The sequence below is a fragment of the Lichenostomus cassidix genome, chromosome 4 (assembly GCF_008360975.1).
Source record: "Lichenostomus cassidix isolate B80296 chromosome 4, HeHo_3.0, whole genome shotgun sequence".
Lineage (NCBI taxonomy): Eukaryota > Metazoa > Chordata > Aves > Passeriformes > Meliphagidae > Lichenostomus > Lichenostomus cassidix.
Window position 1 is genome coordinate 15,898,754 of NC_139484.1, and position 18,313 is coordinate 15,917,066.

The following is an 18,313-nucleotide window of genomic DNA, read 5'->3' on the forward strand; positions in this document are numbered from 1 at the left end:
CTTGCATGGCGCAGCCCTTCACCAGCTGAGCGTATCAATGAAGTGACACAAAAGTCATGGGAGAGCTGCTGCTCTGAGCTCAGGAGTGAGTTCAGTACAGGCTGCCTTGGATCAACTACTTTTCCAATGCAGTATCACTCTGAAAAGGTTTTACATGTAAAGTTAAGTCACTATAATGACATTTAGCATGATGTGGTGCCACCAGATTCTAAAAGATGCAGACTTCTACCAAACTACATGTCCTTTCTCCAGAGCTCAGTTTTGGTGCAAGGAACTTATTCATGAGCACCTTCTTGATCATTGGATTTTACTGTGGACACTAAACCTGCACTCATTTTGGTTTCAAGATTTTTACCATCTTGATACAAAAATCTGCTTTTTGTCACATGACTATTTTCTATGTGAGCTGACACAGTGGGACTATGTTAGTTAGGGCAGAATTTACCTGGTTTTTATCTGAAATTCATACACTACCTATTAGTCTTCACTCCATTACTAATTAAAAAACAACAACAACAACAAAATTTTAATTTAAAAAATTCCATTTAAAATATTAAGTTCTGAGACCATTTCTACTTATGTAGAAACCATTCCTCCTTCACGCTCATTTTGACAAGTTGAATACAGAGAGGTGGAGATCTTGAGACTTTGGAAGACAAATCATCTGCATATATGTAAATGCAAAATCAAAGTCAAAGTAGTAATATTAAAGAGGAAGACTAATGCTTTAAAGCCAAACTCACAGGAACTCTTTTTCCTTTTAGAAAGATAGGATTAGCAAATGCTAAAAAAACCTCAGGAAAGCACCTCCCCCTTCATTATTTTTCACAAACAATTGTTTACAACTTAATCTCTTCTATAGCATTATCCAACTTTAATAATGGCCAACATTCAGTCTTTACATTCCCTCTGATGAAAAACTGCTTATCATGTGTCTTTTTCTTTATTGGATTTCAGATCTCAATGTGCTTTACCTTTAACAAAGAAGCAAGAAAAAAAATGTTTTGTTCCTATGGTGGCCTAAAATAACATAAGGCCTTCAGACAATTTCAAAATATTTTAATCTATATGCAGTTAAAGATGATAGTACATAATCACACACATTTATTTTCATTTTCTTGAAAGCTATGCAAGGCATGAATAAAATTACTAAAAGAAAATATCCCCAAGAGCAAATATGGCTCCATAGTCTATAGATATATTAATAATCATGTTCCTCCTTGAAACACATTTCAAACTGAAGTTATAGCTCAATAAGGAAGACATATTTCCATCTTAAAGGTATCAGTAAATATTTTACTAGCAGTCTCTTGGCACGTTTTCAACTCTGAATCAACATTTACATGCACTTTTCAGCAATCTGCTTCCACATATAAGTGAAAGATCCTAAAATACACTTTCACACCAGAGTTTGGACTGCAATCTCGTAAGGCCAAGCTAGACATACTACCTTAGATCTAGATATGATCTGACAAGGTAGTAACAGTTCTTCTGGTTACTCACAGTTCTTTATGTGTCTGTAAGTGATAGGATTCATGTTTCAAATGGATAATCCAAGGAATCTTCTGTACAGCTAGCTTCCCTGGTAATTGAATGCTTCTTTGTACTACAGCACTAGAAACAAAAACCTGCTCAAGTTGCTTAGGCAGAAATTTCTTATAAATTGTGGATCCCTGCAAGTCTCAACATCTGCTGAAATACTGCTCTGACATTTAAGGAAAACTTTATGTAAACATAATAAAAGAAGTAAATAGAAAAATAACTCGTCTGCAGACATCCCATTCACACTATAGATGTTCTGTTATATTAATTTCTTATTCCCTTGATCTTGTGATTCTTTCTCCTTTCAGGAGACTTGACTTCAGGGAACTTGAATTTTTCCTATCCCTGCCTTCAGTTTTATACAAGTTGTTTTAAAGCCACCCTGCTTTGCTCATTTAAGTCTATTGTGAACTTGATTTTTCAAGTCACTTAGGCACTACTGCCTATGACGTCTTTCATTTAAAGCATATACTCTGTACACACTTCAGTCAAAGTGCTCCTATTTTAGGGCTGGGCATTGGAAATTCAGACTGAAGCTGCTGGGCAGCCTCAGTACTTAGTTCCCACCCCTTCTCTCATTCTTCTAAGCCCCTTGCTCCTGCCAAAAGCCACCCTTCTGCTGACAGTCGGATCCAGGCTGATTCCATGTATTAAGGTCCTCTTACCCAAACTAAGTTTTCTACTAATGGCCACTTGTTGTCTTGTACCTGATTCACAACTACGATATCCAACTCTGCAAAGTGATGTTCAGCCATTGTTTGGCAAAACATAAAAGTTTTCTTTAAAAAAAACAACAAAAAAGTAATTATAATTGCATTATACAGCAAGTCAATTTGGCATCTATTTTAGGGACAATTAGAGGCCTTCTATGCTATGAATTGCCACATGCATTAGACAGTGTGTCACAGACGAATAAAACCCCACCATTTAAATTTATTTCACGTCAGAAAAATACTTTTTGCTGATCTCTATCTAGTACAGGACTCTAGATGGCTTAAGGAATCCTGGCTACCTCACCACTTCTCAGTGCACTTTACCTTTCCAGGTGGAGTGGATGTCATCCCTAGCACACAATCTACCTGGAAACAGCCCCTGTGGGTGAATCTGATAATCTCCTGGAGGAGAGACAGGGATTCTGAGACATGGCTACGCTGGGCTGGGTTGTTAGTTCTTTTTTTAAGACTGCTCTTATTTAGCACTAAGTTGTGCCGTGCATCAACCACAGGAAAATTTCTTCACTAGATTCAAAGGGAGGCAAAAAGACAAATAATTCTGTTTGTGAAGTTAGTTCTTTCCACATCCTACTTTTACCTGCTGTTGGTTTTGCCTATATAACTGTCTTCAGACATATCATATGCATGAGAAATGCATCCAGAACATTCAAGAACCACTTCAAAGGTGCATATGGTAGAGATGTATGCACATCCTATTGATTGATTATTACACAATCTGCACCATTCCAGCTGGAAGTGACCTTTGCTGGTCACATAGTTCCCCTCCTGCTCAAAGCCCCTTGTCAACAATGAATTTTGACTTAACCACCCCTAAATTAAAAATTCAATAGAGGAAAGGGCAGAGACCATTGGATGATTATATCTAGATCTGAACATAATGCTGCAGTAAATGTTTGTACAAAGCTTAACTGAATGCCTAGGGATTCATATTCCAATTTTAATTTAATCAGAACGTAATGCTGAAGCACACATTTACAGCTACCTTTTCAGCTCAGCTCGTATTTTCACTAGAGCTCATTTATTTCTAAAAAAACCACTCCATGGTTTCATGAAAAAACAATGTTAATGCTAAAAAGAGATATATAATAATGAAAAACTGTGCTGGTTTTGGCTGGGGTAGAGTTAATTTTCTTCACAGTGGCTGGTATGTGGCTGTGTTTTGGATTTGTGCTGAACACAGGGTTGATAACACAGAGATGTTTTTTGTTTTTGCTGAGTTGGGCTTACGCAGAGGCAAGGCCTGTTCTGTTTCTCATGCTTTGCTTGTGTGTGTGTGGCTTTTGCTTTACCTATTAAACTGTCTTTATCTAAATCCATGAGTTTTCTATCTTTTGCCCATCTGATTCTCTCTCCAGTCCCACTGGTGAAGTAGTGGGTGAGTGGCTGCATGCTTGCTGGCTGGGGTTAAAACATGACAAGAACATTTGAAATTTGGACTTTTCTCCCTCTTGCAAGCTGCAAATCTATTCACATGCCTAGGAAGTGCAGACCTGCAATGCTTGCTTTGGCACATTATATCAATACTTCCATGGTTCTATATACTATTTCCTGTAATTGCCACCGTTGGAAATAGCCCAGCAAGTCAAACCCCTTTTCCTATCTTTAAGGGGTGAATATGATTTCTGTACCATAAATTTGATTACCAATGCTAGTTTCGATGTGATTACATTACAGGTCTGACCAAAAGTCACTGGAAGTCTTTCTCCTCCCAAAGTATATTCTTCTTGTGTAAGCTCAAATGCAGTATAGAGCATTCTCTGTATCAATGAGTTGTCCACATGAAGGCACACATATACTCACAGTCCACAAGGTAGGAAAAAGCACTGTAAAAGCTCCTGCCTAATTCTATTAATTTAAATTTCATTTGTAACAAATAATTGAAGCAGCTAACACCAATAACTCATTAATACAAATAACACAAGGTATTAAACTAATTTGATGTCTCGATTCTGAAAGTAAGACTTATAGTTAAAAAATACTTACCCATAAATAAAGGAAATCATCATTATACACAAAAAAAGGTGACTGACTAGCAAAAAAAAATAGGAATGGTTATTAGAAGATGAACTATCTCAGTCAGTATGAAAGCAATTGCCATTGATCAGTGCTTGATGGCCCCCATGGCAGGACTCCTGGACCTAACTGGTAAATACTCACATTACAACAAAGCACTGCTGCAGGGGTGTGGGGATGGGATAGGCAAGGAGGGAGAAAACATTATCATCCTTACTCAACAGGAAAAAAAACTAAAATTGATTGAATACCAGTTCTTCTTTTATGCGCAAAGCCAAAGCAAATGTTATTTGAGAAAGATCTTATTGCTGAGGTGCATGTTAATTTGTAACACCTTCAAACACAAGAGTTCTTATTTTTTTCAGTCTGTTGATTCAGCTTCTTTTCAAAACCAAATTAAAATATAAATAAAACACATCCTACACAAGAAAAGGGACATGATTTATAGGCAGTATGACAAGCTCTCAGAATTTAATTTCCAACTGCCTGGTAGTAAATGTCTTAATTTCTCACCTCCCAAAGACAGTTATCTTTTCTGACTATTCTTTTTCCTTAAAAAAAACACTTCTTTTTCTTTTTTGTTTTCAAAATAAGTAGATGGGACTGTCTTGCCAGTTAAATCTTATAAATGCTGACAATTATAAAAATCCCAGCAGGGAAATCAAAATAACAAAAATTTTTATTATTCCCATATCTAAACCGCAGATTAATCTGCTCATGCTTTGATCCACCTTTCTCAGCATTTGAGCTTTTGAACTGATACAATAAAAAATGATTCTCTGTTGAACAGCTGGTCAAGCATGAAATTTTGCTTTAGACTTAGCCTTACTAACTGCTTCTTGTCTTTTTTTTACATTTAGTTTTATATATATATCTGAGTCAATTTGACCCATGTTCACCTGAGCAATATAGTATTTCACCATTTTTGGCATGTCCAGATGCAGATCAGTGGTGAGTGGCACCCCTCAGGGGTCTGTCTGGAAACATTCTAGACCAAGTTGGATGGGGCTCTGAGCAACCAGATCCTGTTGAAGATGCTCCTGCTCATCGCAGGGGAATGGGACTAGATGACCTTTAAAGGCCTCTTCTAAACCAAACCATTCTATGATTCTAAAAAATACAGGGCTACCCATCAGCTTTTTACAGAACCCTTTTCGCATAGTGTTTCAGCATCTTAGCTGTTTAAGGAATTTATGACAAAAAAAAAAAAAAACCAAACAAAAAAAACCCACAAACCCACAACATAGCTTCATAAACAACTGCAGAGAAATATCCTGTTACCAACCTGTGTGGTGCTATTATTATTTTTCTGTTCCTACTTGATTTTATACTTCCTTCAGTGTGAGGGCTGGCACGCCTTTCAGACACACAGTCTCTATTCCATGTGAGCCTGTCCCTTCCTCAACATTTATCTAGAAATAATCAGCTGAACACTGTTTTTTCCAACCTCTTATATAAAAGCATTTTCACAACAAATGAATGCCTTGTAGCTACATTAAAGCATTCTGAACACAACTCAGTCCCTTGCCTTTGTTGCTTGTCAGATGCCCTGGTATCTTGTAAATGCATATTTCCCTAAGAATACCATGCTGCATGCTTCACACAAAGCATGTGTGGCACAACAAAGCCTAATTTGGCACAAAACATTTCTTCCTTCCCACACTCTGCCACTGAACTAATATTTTTACGCAGTCCCAAAATGGAAAAGTCTTTTTAGCACTTGATATATTAAAATTCACTACTATCATTAGATTTACTGGTAGTGCATATACAATAATAAACTCCAACATTTTACTGAATGGACAGTAGGAAATGAAGAGAAAAAAAGTTATTCATTTACTAAGTAGATTTATCAATGAGGTATAAAATGAGAAAACTGTAGGTAAGGACAAAAATGAAGAAACAGGAGAAACTGACAAACCTGGGAAGAGGTGATGACCTAAGAGTCTGCTTCTCTTATTAGAATCAATAACAATGCCAAGTCAAGATCTCAGCTGCAGCTTATAGATGATGCTGTGTGGAAATTACTTCTAATAAAAGTAGGTTGAAACATGACTAAAAAAAAGGCAGATGACGTTTCTACTCTGATCTCCAAACTGCTGCAGACATTTTGGGTTTGAGTTTGGGGATCTTTGCAATTCTCATTTGATCAGAACTCTAAGGAGCCAGAGATACATTCAAGCTGTGACGAGCCTTCTAACTGAAATTTCGTAACTTGCCAGATCACAGGGTAACCACTACAAAACAGATGAGATCAGATACAGAAAAAAAGAGCAACTATTGGAAAGGAGGTTATTACACACAGTAGAATTCAAACCTGAATAAAAGGCAAGCTATTACACAGGGCTTTTTGTGAGGGGAGTGTTAGTTACACATTTACATACACGTGGGATTTGATCCCATACCAGTTTTCAGAAGTACCACAAAAATGAGAGCAACATCTGTTTGTTTTCTGTATCACTGGCAAGAGTCACCTTGACTTTTCCTTATTTTGAGAATTTTTTTTTGTATAGCCTTGAGGCTACTGTCAAAGAAAGGACACCAGCTATTAAGAACAGAATACCAGCTATGACAAACAAAACTGTCCTAGAGTGAGTGTTACAACAACAACTGTGGGTTTTCAAAATGTTTTCCCTCTCCTTTTAGAGAATGTCTATTACAGTGAGAAGGAGGTATTACCAAGGACATGAAGAATACATGCAGCCACTTCTCCAGGGGTTCAGGGCACTTTTTTTCTGTCTCCCAGATTAACAAACATTTAAATTAATAGTGGGAAATCAAAGGAAAAAAAACCCTACTCATGCATGAACTTTCAATACACTCTATGCCTTAGAACTCAAAAGTTTCTCATTCCAGTACCAACAGTGTATTTGTCATCCCATCAAAGAAGCTGTACCTCTGAGTACTTATCAGTATGCATCTCATCAAAACAAGTGTTTACTATTATAAATTAAAAAATTACTATCTCTGCAACAACTATTTAAAAGCTGCTGAGACATGATTACCAGTAACAAATGACACATTTAGAAATCAAACTCTCATTTACATATTATCCACTGTCCTAATGATGCCTTCAAACAGAGATCCCTTTTTAACATAGCTGCTTTTTTTCAAGTTAAACTCCTATAATTAAAAATGTTTATTTCACTACCCACTAAAAAACATATTTGATAATGAAAGATTACTAGCAATTTTATGGCACGCAGCACTTCAATATTTTGGCTCATAACCACATCATTAGCTTGCAGGGAGAAGAGGCACAGTTCTAACTGTACTTTGAACAACTAAGTATTTGTTAACACACACACAAGACTTCTCCATGTAGCTCATGTACTCAAGCCTCCCAAAGAGGAAAATTCTTTTTCTCCAACAGAATATATAATGCATGCTCACACTGCCACTATGCCTTCCTGAGTCAGACATACAGAAGGGAAAATTTTTCACTATCCTTGCCTTGAAAAGCTCTTCAACTTCTTTTTGAGTAACTCAAAAAAGCTGATAAGAGAAAAGGCAGAGAACGGTGAAGAGGTAACACTTGCCAAGAAACCAGAGTTATTACTAAGCAACCCTTCTGTGCCCTTTAAATGTCACCTACAGTCACAGAAGGAAGGGTGGATGGAAGACCATCTACAATATAGGGACAGGGCAGGGGCAAGTGAGCATGTTTGAAAGTGCTGCTCATTTTCAAATTCTACTAACCTCCAAGATTTCAAAATCTTCACAAAATCCAGGAGAGGTAGAGAATTAAAGATTTTTTCCTAGCAAGCTCTACCTCTGAAAGCTCAAGATGGAATTATTGTGATTAAAGTATGAAAATCCTCCAGTCTGCAGCATGTCAGTGGAGCTCCATCCTACTGTGAAGCACATGCAAAGATATACTGAAACAGAAACCTGAATTGCCCAGAAAATAAATGTTACATTGTACACGGAGGTAACTTCAGTGACAAAAGCCCCAGAGCCCCAATAAATATTCATGGCAGGAACCAAAGGAAAAAGCACAAGACAGGTCAAGAAAAGATGAGTTCAAAGGTTTTGGAGATCAGCGAAGAAACACATCTCCCGCTCAAATATAAGCAAGAAAACCAGCAGGAAAGCAATCTGAAAAGGAAAATCACATGAGTTTGTTGACCCTGCAGCAACTGACACAGTCAAAATAGACATGAAGAATGAGAATTTAAGAGTTGTAGCTCAGAATGTCACCAATTTCCTGTTTTCTTGTGCTTTAAAATACGGATGAGGCCACCAAGGTCTTGCCTGTGCTCCCACAGAGAGCCTGCTCTGTGCCCAGGACCAAGAGGTGGAAGGTTAATGTACTGACTTGCAGCACTGGCTCACCACTTCCACACAAACCTTCACAGGTCTCATTTGAATAGCTCTGTGTCTAGCTGAGCTAGTGCTAGTTAAAATGTGCCAAAACCAATTAGTGAATAAAGATGCTGCTATAGCAACGGCATCTAATTTTCCAATTAGTAATAATTGCTGAAACACCTGCCATAAAACATAAATACATTTGGATTGGGGGTCTCTGAAACAAACTTTCCTTTAAAGTTTCTTTTCTTTCCTTTTTTTAAGTTGACCTTTATGATGATAATGAAAGAGAAGAAAGTGCCAATTCTCTTTTTGCTGTAATGTAATACAAATAGACAAAGTATTATTTATTTTTAAGGGAGCCCAAAGAATGCGTTCTAAACTCTTAAACTAATTAACTACGCTGTGCTTAGAGATTCCCAGGCAGGAAAAAAAAATCCAGATGGCACTCAGTTTACAAAGCAGAGCAGTGCAATGAATGCAATAATGAAATACCACCTGTAGGATGCAAATGCTCTGATTCACAGAGGTAAAGGCACAGCAGTAGTAGCAGTGCTGTGGTGTGTTTAGTACAGTAGTGCTGCAGTAAAGGATTGTGGGATCAGCCAACAGACACATGATTGTGCTCACCCTGGGCAGGTTCTGACCTCTGAACACGTACTTTTTACACCTAATTTTGAACTGTCCAGTTCCAGTAACAAATGGAAATGGGATTCTCTTGCTCTGTGTTACACCTCAGATTTTGTAGCACCGTTCTGGAGCAGCCACCACCCACCCACACACTGGATGTATGTGAAGTCAGCAACCTAATGCTGATTTCCACTCTTAGATAGCACCACATGAGAGTGCACAGGGTCTTCCAGCACTTCAGTTTTCTGTATTTCAAACATTTACCCTTGCTCTCCACCTATGGAGTCACTAAACCCCAAGGCAACTATACAATCAAGTGCTTACAGATTTCAGCGAGGCAGAAGAAAGTGTGCCACTTTTTCCTCTGCTGTGAAATGATTGATCATACAACGGTGGAGCATTACAGCAATTCAGACTGTAAAAGACCAGCCACTAACTAATTCCCTGCTTGTAAGAGCCCAAAATCACCCATAAGGATTCCCACTTAAGCCTCTTCAGAGACCCTAATCAGAGTGAACATAAGCAGTTAATCAGAAAGGCAAGTTTCCCAACAAATGTAATAAATTCCCAAATGGCCAAGCCCAGCAGTACTTCTTGAAACAGCAGCAGCACTAACTGCAGCAAACAGATGTTGTTGTTTCACAAAGATAAGTTTTAACAAACACTTAAAGACATGGCTCAAAAACATTATTTCTATATCACTACAGACTTTTAATTTTTCTTTCTGTTATTATTTGAACAGGAAAGGAGAAAAACTGTTATAAACGACAAATTTACTTTTAGCAATATACACGGCTCACTGCACTTACATTTGTACACTGGTTATGCCATCTGTTGGGACCAACAGAAACAATGTGTAGGGTGGTTTTTTTCCAGGGCTTTTTAGCTTATCAAAACTAAGCTGCTTTTTGTTGTTTAAAAAATATTATTTAAGTAATTTTTTACAGAAATGTCCATTCAGTTACATGCTAGTATATTGTGCTTCAGATTTCAATACCATCTTAACTTCAATAATTTACATAAAATCACAACACTTGCCCAGTTATTATTCCTGAACTCCAAAGGGGCATCTTTGGATAGAGAGACTTATCTAAAAATGACTATTTCATTAAGCAGGTCACTTTCACTTCACCTTTTAAAGGTGCTGTCACAACAACAAATACATTTTGAGATAACGAAGTCTGTGATAAAGGCTCTTCCAGTATTATGAATTATGCTCACACTCTGAATGCTTAGAAATAAGATATGCTCTTTTTATATGCTTAAACCATACTAAGGCACAGTATGGTTTAGAAATCTTACCACCGAAAGGAATGCAAAATTGTGTCAAGACTGAAGAGAAGCCTTAGAGGTTCCATTAAACAGCATCAGGGTTTGTTTTCTTCCTTGATTTATTTCAGCCTCTGCAGAACTGGCTTTTCATCCTGACAGAACCTTTTAGGACTTCTATAAGCCAAGAGAACATGCAGACTAAAAAAACAAACCAACCAACCCTTTGAGCAGCCAACTAACCAAAACCATCCTATTGGTTATTACACAGCAGCAGAATACCCTACAGTGTAATTGTAGTTTATTATCAGCTTTCCATAGAAGACCTTCTTCCTGTATTTCTAAATCAGGCAGGAAATTAAGTATGCTTGAAATGCCAGAAGAACTCCTTCAACCCAACCCTTTTTGGCAGTTTTAAAATGATTGTATTTATGAGATTATTTTTGGTTGTAAAAGAACAGAAATGTTTTCAGAACCATCGCACTGGTGCAGGACATAAGCCCACTTGCTTTAAGCATCAGTTATCTCATTGACAGCCATACAATTATTCATGCTTTGAAAATTAAATGATTAAGTATGTTCTTGCATGCTTTTCCTGGGCAGGACCTCTAGGTAATAGGCTTAACACACTGAACAGGCAGTGCACAGTTTTTACACGACAGACTATGTTCTAAAACAACTCAAGAAGTCACACTGTTTATCTCTGGCATACTGTTTATCTCTGGGCTTTTAAAGTATACTGTTCTTTCAGAGGGACAGGTATGAATGGTGCTCTCTGAAAATGCCCAGGCTAGCATGAGAATTGAAGGGGTAGAAGATATGCAATTACTTCACAAAAAGACAGAGCTACAAAGAATTGACAATGGGCTACACTGCAGGGAATGAGCTGAGTTAAGGTTTGTACTGTGAATTAAGATTTAATGAGTCCCTGGGCAAGTTTTATCAAAGAAACTAAAGGGGAAAAAAAAAAAAAAAAAAGGAGACTGCTTGATAATGGATTAGCTAAATGAAAATGCTACGTATGTTAAAAATAAAAACCATCCAAGACAGAGTGACCTTGAACATTTAGCGATAGCACCAGCCACCAGGAGGTAAAGTATTCTGTTATTTCAATGTAATGATGAATTGGCTGCAGTGAAAATAAAACTACATTTTAAGAGTACTGCCAAATGAGAGTGGCATATTTGTAATATGCATTTTCTGATAGTAAGAGATTGCAAATATGCTTTTATTTCGTTATGGAAAAGTTTTAAAAAGGGAACAGCTTTCTAAAACCACTAAAATAATCAATGAAATGTACAAATTTTTTAACAGAATCTCTCTTTTTTTTCCTTATACCCCTCACAGAGGCAATAATCTTTAATTAGCTGGGCACCATATCACATCCTACACACAAATACAACTATCAAGGATAATTACCTAAATGATGGTAAGACTTTGGTGCACAAAGTGATTTTTTTCTTTTGATAACTACACTGAGGAACTGGTTTTCAGGACAGAGCAAAAAGAGTTTATGGACTGAGGCAGATCTATCATGAGCATAAAGTGGTTATTTAGACAAAATATTTCAGTTTGTCACAGACGTAATTCCATTTCCTATTTCCAAATGATTATAATTTTAAATGTAATTGATGGCAAATTATTTGTGGAGCTAGGAACTAGAGGTCTCAAAATCCAAAGTTTTTCAAAATCCTAGGTTTTTATTCTATATAGACAGAAATTGAAGCAGAGAGCAGTTGGGAACATTCTCTTCCCAACAAACTGAAGTCATCCATGTAGGACATAATCACAGCCCAGATTTCAAGTACCAAAATTGCTGACTAAGAACACAGCCACTAAGGAGAAAAAGCATGATCCAATGTCTCCTGAAAGAGCTCTTGAATACTGAACATTTTACAAAATAACAGCAAAAATGGCAATTTTATTCTGTTTAAGAGACTCAATGCTCTTCTGTAAACTTCCAGAACAGAAAGTTCTCTATCAAGGCAAGAAGGCAAGAAACTTCAGAACACTTAATTCTTGTAATTAGGGTCATAGTCAAAGGCAAGGCCAGAAGAATAAACGTGATGAGAAGCATTACAGCTTTTCCCCATGACTTGATGGAAGCCATAGGAGTATCTAACCATGCTCAGGTCCAGATTAGAGACATTAGGTTCAACCCCCTCTTTATTCCCCAGCAAGAATCATTAAGTTGCAATGACATCTTTAGACTCAGAGAGAATTTAAGGCTTTAGAAACATTTTCAGAAGCAAAGTGTTTCATAGTTTTAAAGTAGGATCTTTTACAAATTATTAAAGAAAAGCAGATTTTTAAATGTATTATGTAAGTAACAAAGCTGTCAGAATCTTCACTTTTTCCTCCCTCAGAGTTTAGTTTTTCTTTAGAAATGAGAGCCCAAGGGATTAGCTCCCTTCTGCATTGAACAAATATAAAATTTTTACATTATTGAAGCTACTTTTCTGTTGTATAAACACAGTATTTACTAGGTGGTAGTATAACTAGTTGCTATAACTAGAAGAGCAATGCACTGCAAACACCCATCTACAAACAGCATAGAAAAGAAGTAATAAAGAAAGCAGACATCTTCATAATTTCACGTAAAACACTAACATCAGTCTACATCTCTTCAACGCTGTAATTTTTTGTCACTTCATCTGCACTTACTTGAAACAGCTGGAAAAAATGCTTATTTTTATATGCTATTAGAACCATGATCAGTAAGTTAGGACTACAAAACTCCCATGAGATATGGCCTACTAACAATAGTAACCAAAGAGCCCTTCCCTACAATGATACTGTCTCAATAACAAGAATATATTCATACTTCTCTATTCAGGACTCATACTCTCAAGTGAAAAAAAAAAACCCTAATTGTACTCATTCAGTGCTAGCAAAATACTTTTTGATGCAGTCTTCAAAGTTCATGAAATACTTATCAATAGAGGCAGGAAACTGTGGTCCTTTTCAAAGCAATTTGCCTTTTGGCTTCACCTCCTGCTTTCTCCTTCTCTTCATAATGCAGCTGCTAGAAGCTGCCCTTTGTTTCAATAAACTTTTGGGTACATGTTCCCTATCAATCAACACAAAGACTCATTAAAGACAAACAAGGTGGAAGAAAATCCAAGCAACATGAGAGCAATTCTGATCCAACGATGCCAGCAGCAAAACTTCTATTTCTGTGTGACCAGTGCATCGTCTCCAGGCAATTCCCCAGAGAGAGGTGAAGTGGTCTAATGGTTTCAGCTCAAGTCAGAAAATGTGCAGAACTGCCAGATTTCAGGTATGACCCTGAGCAAGTCACACAGCTGCTCTCAATTTTCTCATTTGTTACACACAGATAAAGAATCTGGCAAATGTACACTGCCATAAAATAGCTAAGCATGACAATTGATTTTTGCCTTATAAAAGGCAACAGTACAGAACTCAACTCAAGAACATTGTATCCCAGATCTAGTAAGCAGGAGAATCTGGGAGGAAGATGATTGTCTACTTTTATAATTATTGATTTTTATAGGGTACATATCATTTTATTACCTTGACACTCTTTAAATATGGAGCTTCTTAAGTAATTCACAAACCAAATACAAGAAGAAATGGACCTTACATAAATGCCAATAGCAGACCTGCTTTAAATTACAAAAATGAAAGAAATGCTATTAAGTAGGCTAAATGTCAGAGACTCCCGAGTGTTTAGACTTAATTAGAGGAAGACTTTGTTTAGTAACAGTCTGAATCTAACAGAGTTCATAGTTAGCTGTACACCTGTGAAGAACAATCACAATAGATTTCTAAACTCTATAAATGAGAAAAACTGAAAGAGGCTTTTTTGTGTACATGCTATTTGGGGAGATCTGTGAAGTACAGCTAAGCACCCTCCCATATATATAAAACACAGAAACCACTTCTGGAGTATCTCCTAAAAGCTAATACAGTTTGGTTCTTAGTTGTTTGCCACCAGGACTTTAATCCTGCAAGCTGCATTTGAAGGCCCAGGTGCTCTGTCCATGCAGGAGAAAAAAATGAACTGATCAAGAGCTAAACTTTTTTCCCCATGGAAACTGAGGTATAAATCCAAAGAAGAATTTTTTTTTACAACAGATTTTTTTTTTTAAAGTCTGCTGAAATGTGCTCCCAGCTCCACCCTGTTCCAGCTCCTCACTGCTCCCTGCACTGCATCATTTAAATCACAGGCAGTAATTGCCACTGTAGCTGAGCCAGAACCTGGCAAGGAACAGGTGAAAAAGGAAGGGATCACAACCTTTTTGACCAGCTTTTCAGAAGAGAAATCATTATGCTGCTATGTAGTGGCAAATATAAAACACCTTTATTACAAAACATCAGAAAGGTTGCTGCAACTTCCATACTGATCGTAAAAAATATCAGCAATACCGACATGGTATATCTCTCTGTGGCAAGCCAAGGATCAACAGTGTTTGCCACCTCATGGACAAACAGAAAACTACGGACTGTGGGTATAATCATGGCTGGTAGCAACTGGAAGCAGGATTAGAGGCTTTCAGATGAAAATTTGTTCTGTTCAGATGAACAGGATTTGTAGCCTTCCACAACAGTACTGAATATTGATTACAGCTACATGTACTTGGATCTAGTGTTTTCAAATCCCTTGCAAATAAGAGAAAAAATCTGTCTTTCTGAACACACTTGTTTTATTCAAAGGAAGAGGTAAAGTTAATAAGAAATAAGAAAAAAAGGAAAGGGACCATTATCTAGCTTTCTAGACCAACAATGATTCTAATGTACAATTTATAAAGCAAGTTCACTTGCATACAGCTCAGCAAAAGTAAAAATCTATACCAATGAAGAAACTAATTTTCAAATACACAACACCCCAGCTCATCACAAGCTACATTTTTCAGAGAAACTAACATGCATGATTATTGAATATCAGCATAGAGCATGTGGTGAGAGTTCCTCTCCCTCCTTGCACACCAATGTTTAGTAGCACCTTTTTTCTTTCAGTCTAATACAATTTCTGAGGTGCCAATCAACTGGCTCCAGATTCCCTGCCCTTGTCCTAGAAAGTTCCAGAACCTGACCTGCTTCTCATTCCAGTCACTGAGCCTGCACAGAAAACATACATTCAATCTCTTGTATTTCTTCTCAATCTGAGACTAGCTTCTCTGAAAAATCCCATGCTAAATGGGCAATTTCTACCATTTGTCTTAAAGGGGGAATTAGCATTAATTAGTTGCTAGTCCTGTTAACCAGCATGCTAGTTAAACTCCTAGATGAAATTAGAAGGCTCAACCTGAGTCTTTAAAATACCATTATTCAGAAAAGGATTAATTTGGATGAATTGAAAAGAATCAGATTAATTTGCAACTAATCTGAGTATCATTGTAGAATGAGAATCAACAAGACATTCAAACATCTACCAACAAATCACACATTTTCTGGGAAGCAAACTAGATTGCTTCATTAGTCCCTGCCTTATCTAGGGTTCTCCCCCAAAAACTGCAAGTGTCTAATTTGGTATAATATTTGAATACTATTTTAATTTGTATAAAAACCAGAGTAAGAGAAATGGGAGTAATTGAGCATAAACTGACAACTGTACTCTATGACATAAATTAACTGGAGTTACTAATTTATTCCCACTTCTAAAACTTCTTGCTGAGTATGGTGTTTTCATCTCCCATAATCAATGGTTTGATTTGTTAACTGCAGAAGTGCAGTCTGGCTAGATACTGCCCCAGGCAGAGTAACTATACGTACCAAAGATGGAATTAAAATAGCTGATTTTGAGTGCAAACTGTCTCTGCCTATAATGCACGTTAAAAACTTAAACGGATCTCAGATCAATAAAACTTAAACTAGTTCTTAAATCAAAACCCTGCAGATCTTTTATTTTATATTTTGGTGGTTCACTGCACTTGGTTGCACAATTTTCTTTAGCAGGTTTCAGCACTTTGGAGATGGTTAGTGTGACAAATGGTTGAGTCTTCAAGAGATTGTGCTTTCACCTCTTGCTCAGATTCAGGTATGTGGAAGATGGCACTTTTTAAAAAAAATAGACCCCTAGTAACTAATAAAAAAGCTTATCCTTTCCTGATGAAATCATACTCTAGATATTACACTTAGACCTTTCCTGCAGTATTTTTTTCATAGAGTACAATGTATCACAACTCAGTGATCTTTCCTCCAATTTAAAAATCAAAAACAAGGACAAAATCATAGCAAGAGCTGGACCTTGCTTTTAAAGTAGTGTTTAATAATAAAACAACACAAAACAAAAATTAAACCTACAAAAGAAACACTTCATGGGGAAACCCATGAAGAAGAAAGACGAAGCAAAGCTAGAGACCTCTTGACAAATTGAATAGAACACCTGCAAGCAAACAAGTCTGCAGGTTCATTCTAATGGAAACAGTATGTAGACAATTGCTCTTTTTCCCCTTATTTTACTCACTTAAGTCCACCTTAATGATGTGGATACATTAACTGAAATAGAAACTCCAGTTTTGAGCACAGCCAAACTATTGGTTATTAATCTTTGTTGCCTCCCTATTTCTCCACTTTCTTTATATATCCTGAGAACCATCTCATTAAAAGACAAAATGAAACCAGACTAGATCTATGTAAATTAGTTCACTTTCTGAGTACTTTTTTCCTCTGAAAACATAATCCAAGAGGTGAGCTGGATCTTGTGCCAATTTAATTTATATTATTTGTATTTTCACTATAGCTGCTGTCAATTATACAGATCACTTAGTATTCGAAGACTAAAACATTTAAAAGTAACAAAACACATCAATGCAATTACAATGGCCAGTGGAAATATCTCAAAGCCCGTATCCATATCATAATGGAAAAAAATATGCCTCTCTACCTGAATTTAAGCTCTGGACAGATTTCCTAAGGCTGTCTCTAGACCAATATTCCTCATAAACTGCCTGTCTCTCCTTCCTTCCCTCATTTCCTCTCTACTTCCCTCCCATGGTTTTCTGCAACTTTCATGTCAGCACTATTAACAGTATTAATGCTTTGTCCTCAAATCTATATCTCAGCTGTTGGCAGTGCTGAGAATTCCCTTTTTTCAGGCTTCACATACCTTACCCAGACTCAACATGTCACTTCACCCTTTCAGAAGGGCTGGGATGGCAAGCCTCTCCTCACTTCCCAGTAAAAGTTTTCTGAGATACTGCTTTAGATTCTCTCTGGTGTAAATCCTAGAACTGATCTGATTTAGTTTCTAACCTCCCATTTCTTCAATTTTTCTATCAACTTCCTTGCTAAACCTTTTGGCTTCTGTTCAGTTTCTTCCATCACATAGCTGCATCTTCCAGCAGCACTAATGTTTGCAGGGTTTTTTGCCAGTCTATTAGAACTACTGATTATACTCGATTTTTTTTTTCTCTCAACTGAACATGACAAGCAGGAAAAAAAAATCTTAATAAAAATCAGCATAATCACAACAAATTAATTTGAACAGCATTTCTTCCAAGTGAGTTGCCAGCAAAAGTGGAAAAAAGATCATAGTCACAAGCCATCAGCCTGTACTGGAAGCAGAAATAACTGTCTTCCAATCCCATTTTGCAAAAAACCCCACATTAAGTGCTTTCTCATGCACTGAAAAATGTAATACCAGGACTGGAGTATATGCTTCCTTTCTGTTTCTAAAACTCTCTGACACACTCTGCAGGTCACAAGGCGTCATGTCATCGTGTTACAGTCTAAGTGGAATAGAGGAAAGCAGATCAGGACCTAAGGGAAGGGAAAGCAGACTGTAAAGACTCTTTGAGCAGGGAAGAGAAATTAATAATAATTTAGAAAAGTAAAATACAGGTACAGCAGCA

General features: G+C 37.0%; 1 protein-coding gene across 8 annotated transcripts in view; it reads right to left on the reverse strand.

The window, feature by feature from the left end:
* Nucleotides 1-18,313, reverse strand: part of CCSER1 (coiled-coil serine rich protein 1) — a 621,919-nt gene that overhangs the window by 121,862 nt on the left and 481,744 nt on the right. Inside the window, exon 11 of one of the 8 annotated variants that reach the window (XM_085058025.1) lies at nt 7,989-8,005. The exons of the other annotated variants lie outside the window; for them this stretch is intronic. Coding sequence (XP_084914151.1) covers nt 7,989-8,005 — 17 coding nt within the window. The remainder of the gene's footprint in view (nt 1-7,988; nt 8,006-18,313) is intronic. 8 annotated transcript variants of the gene reach the window in all.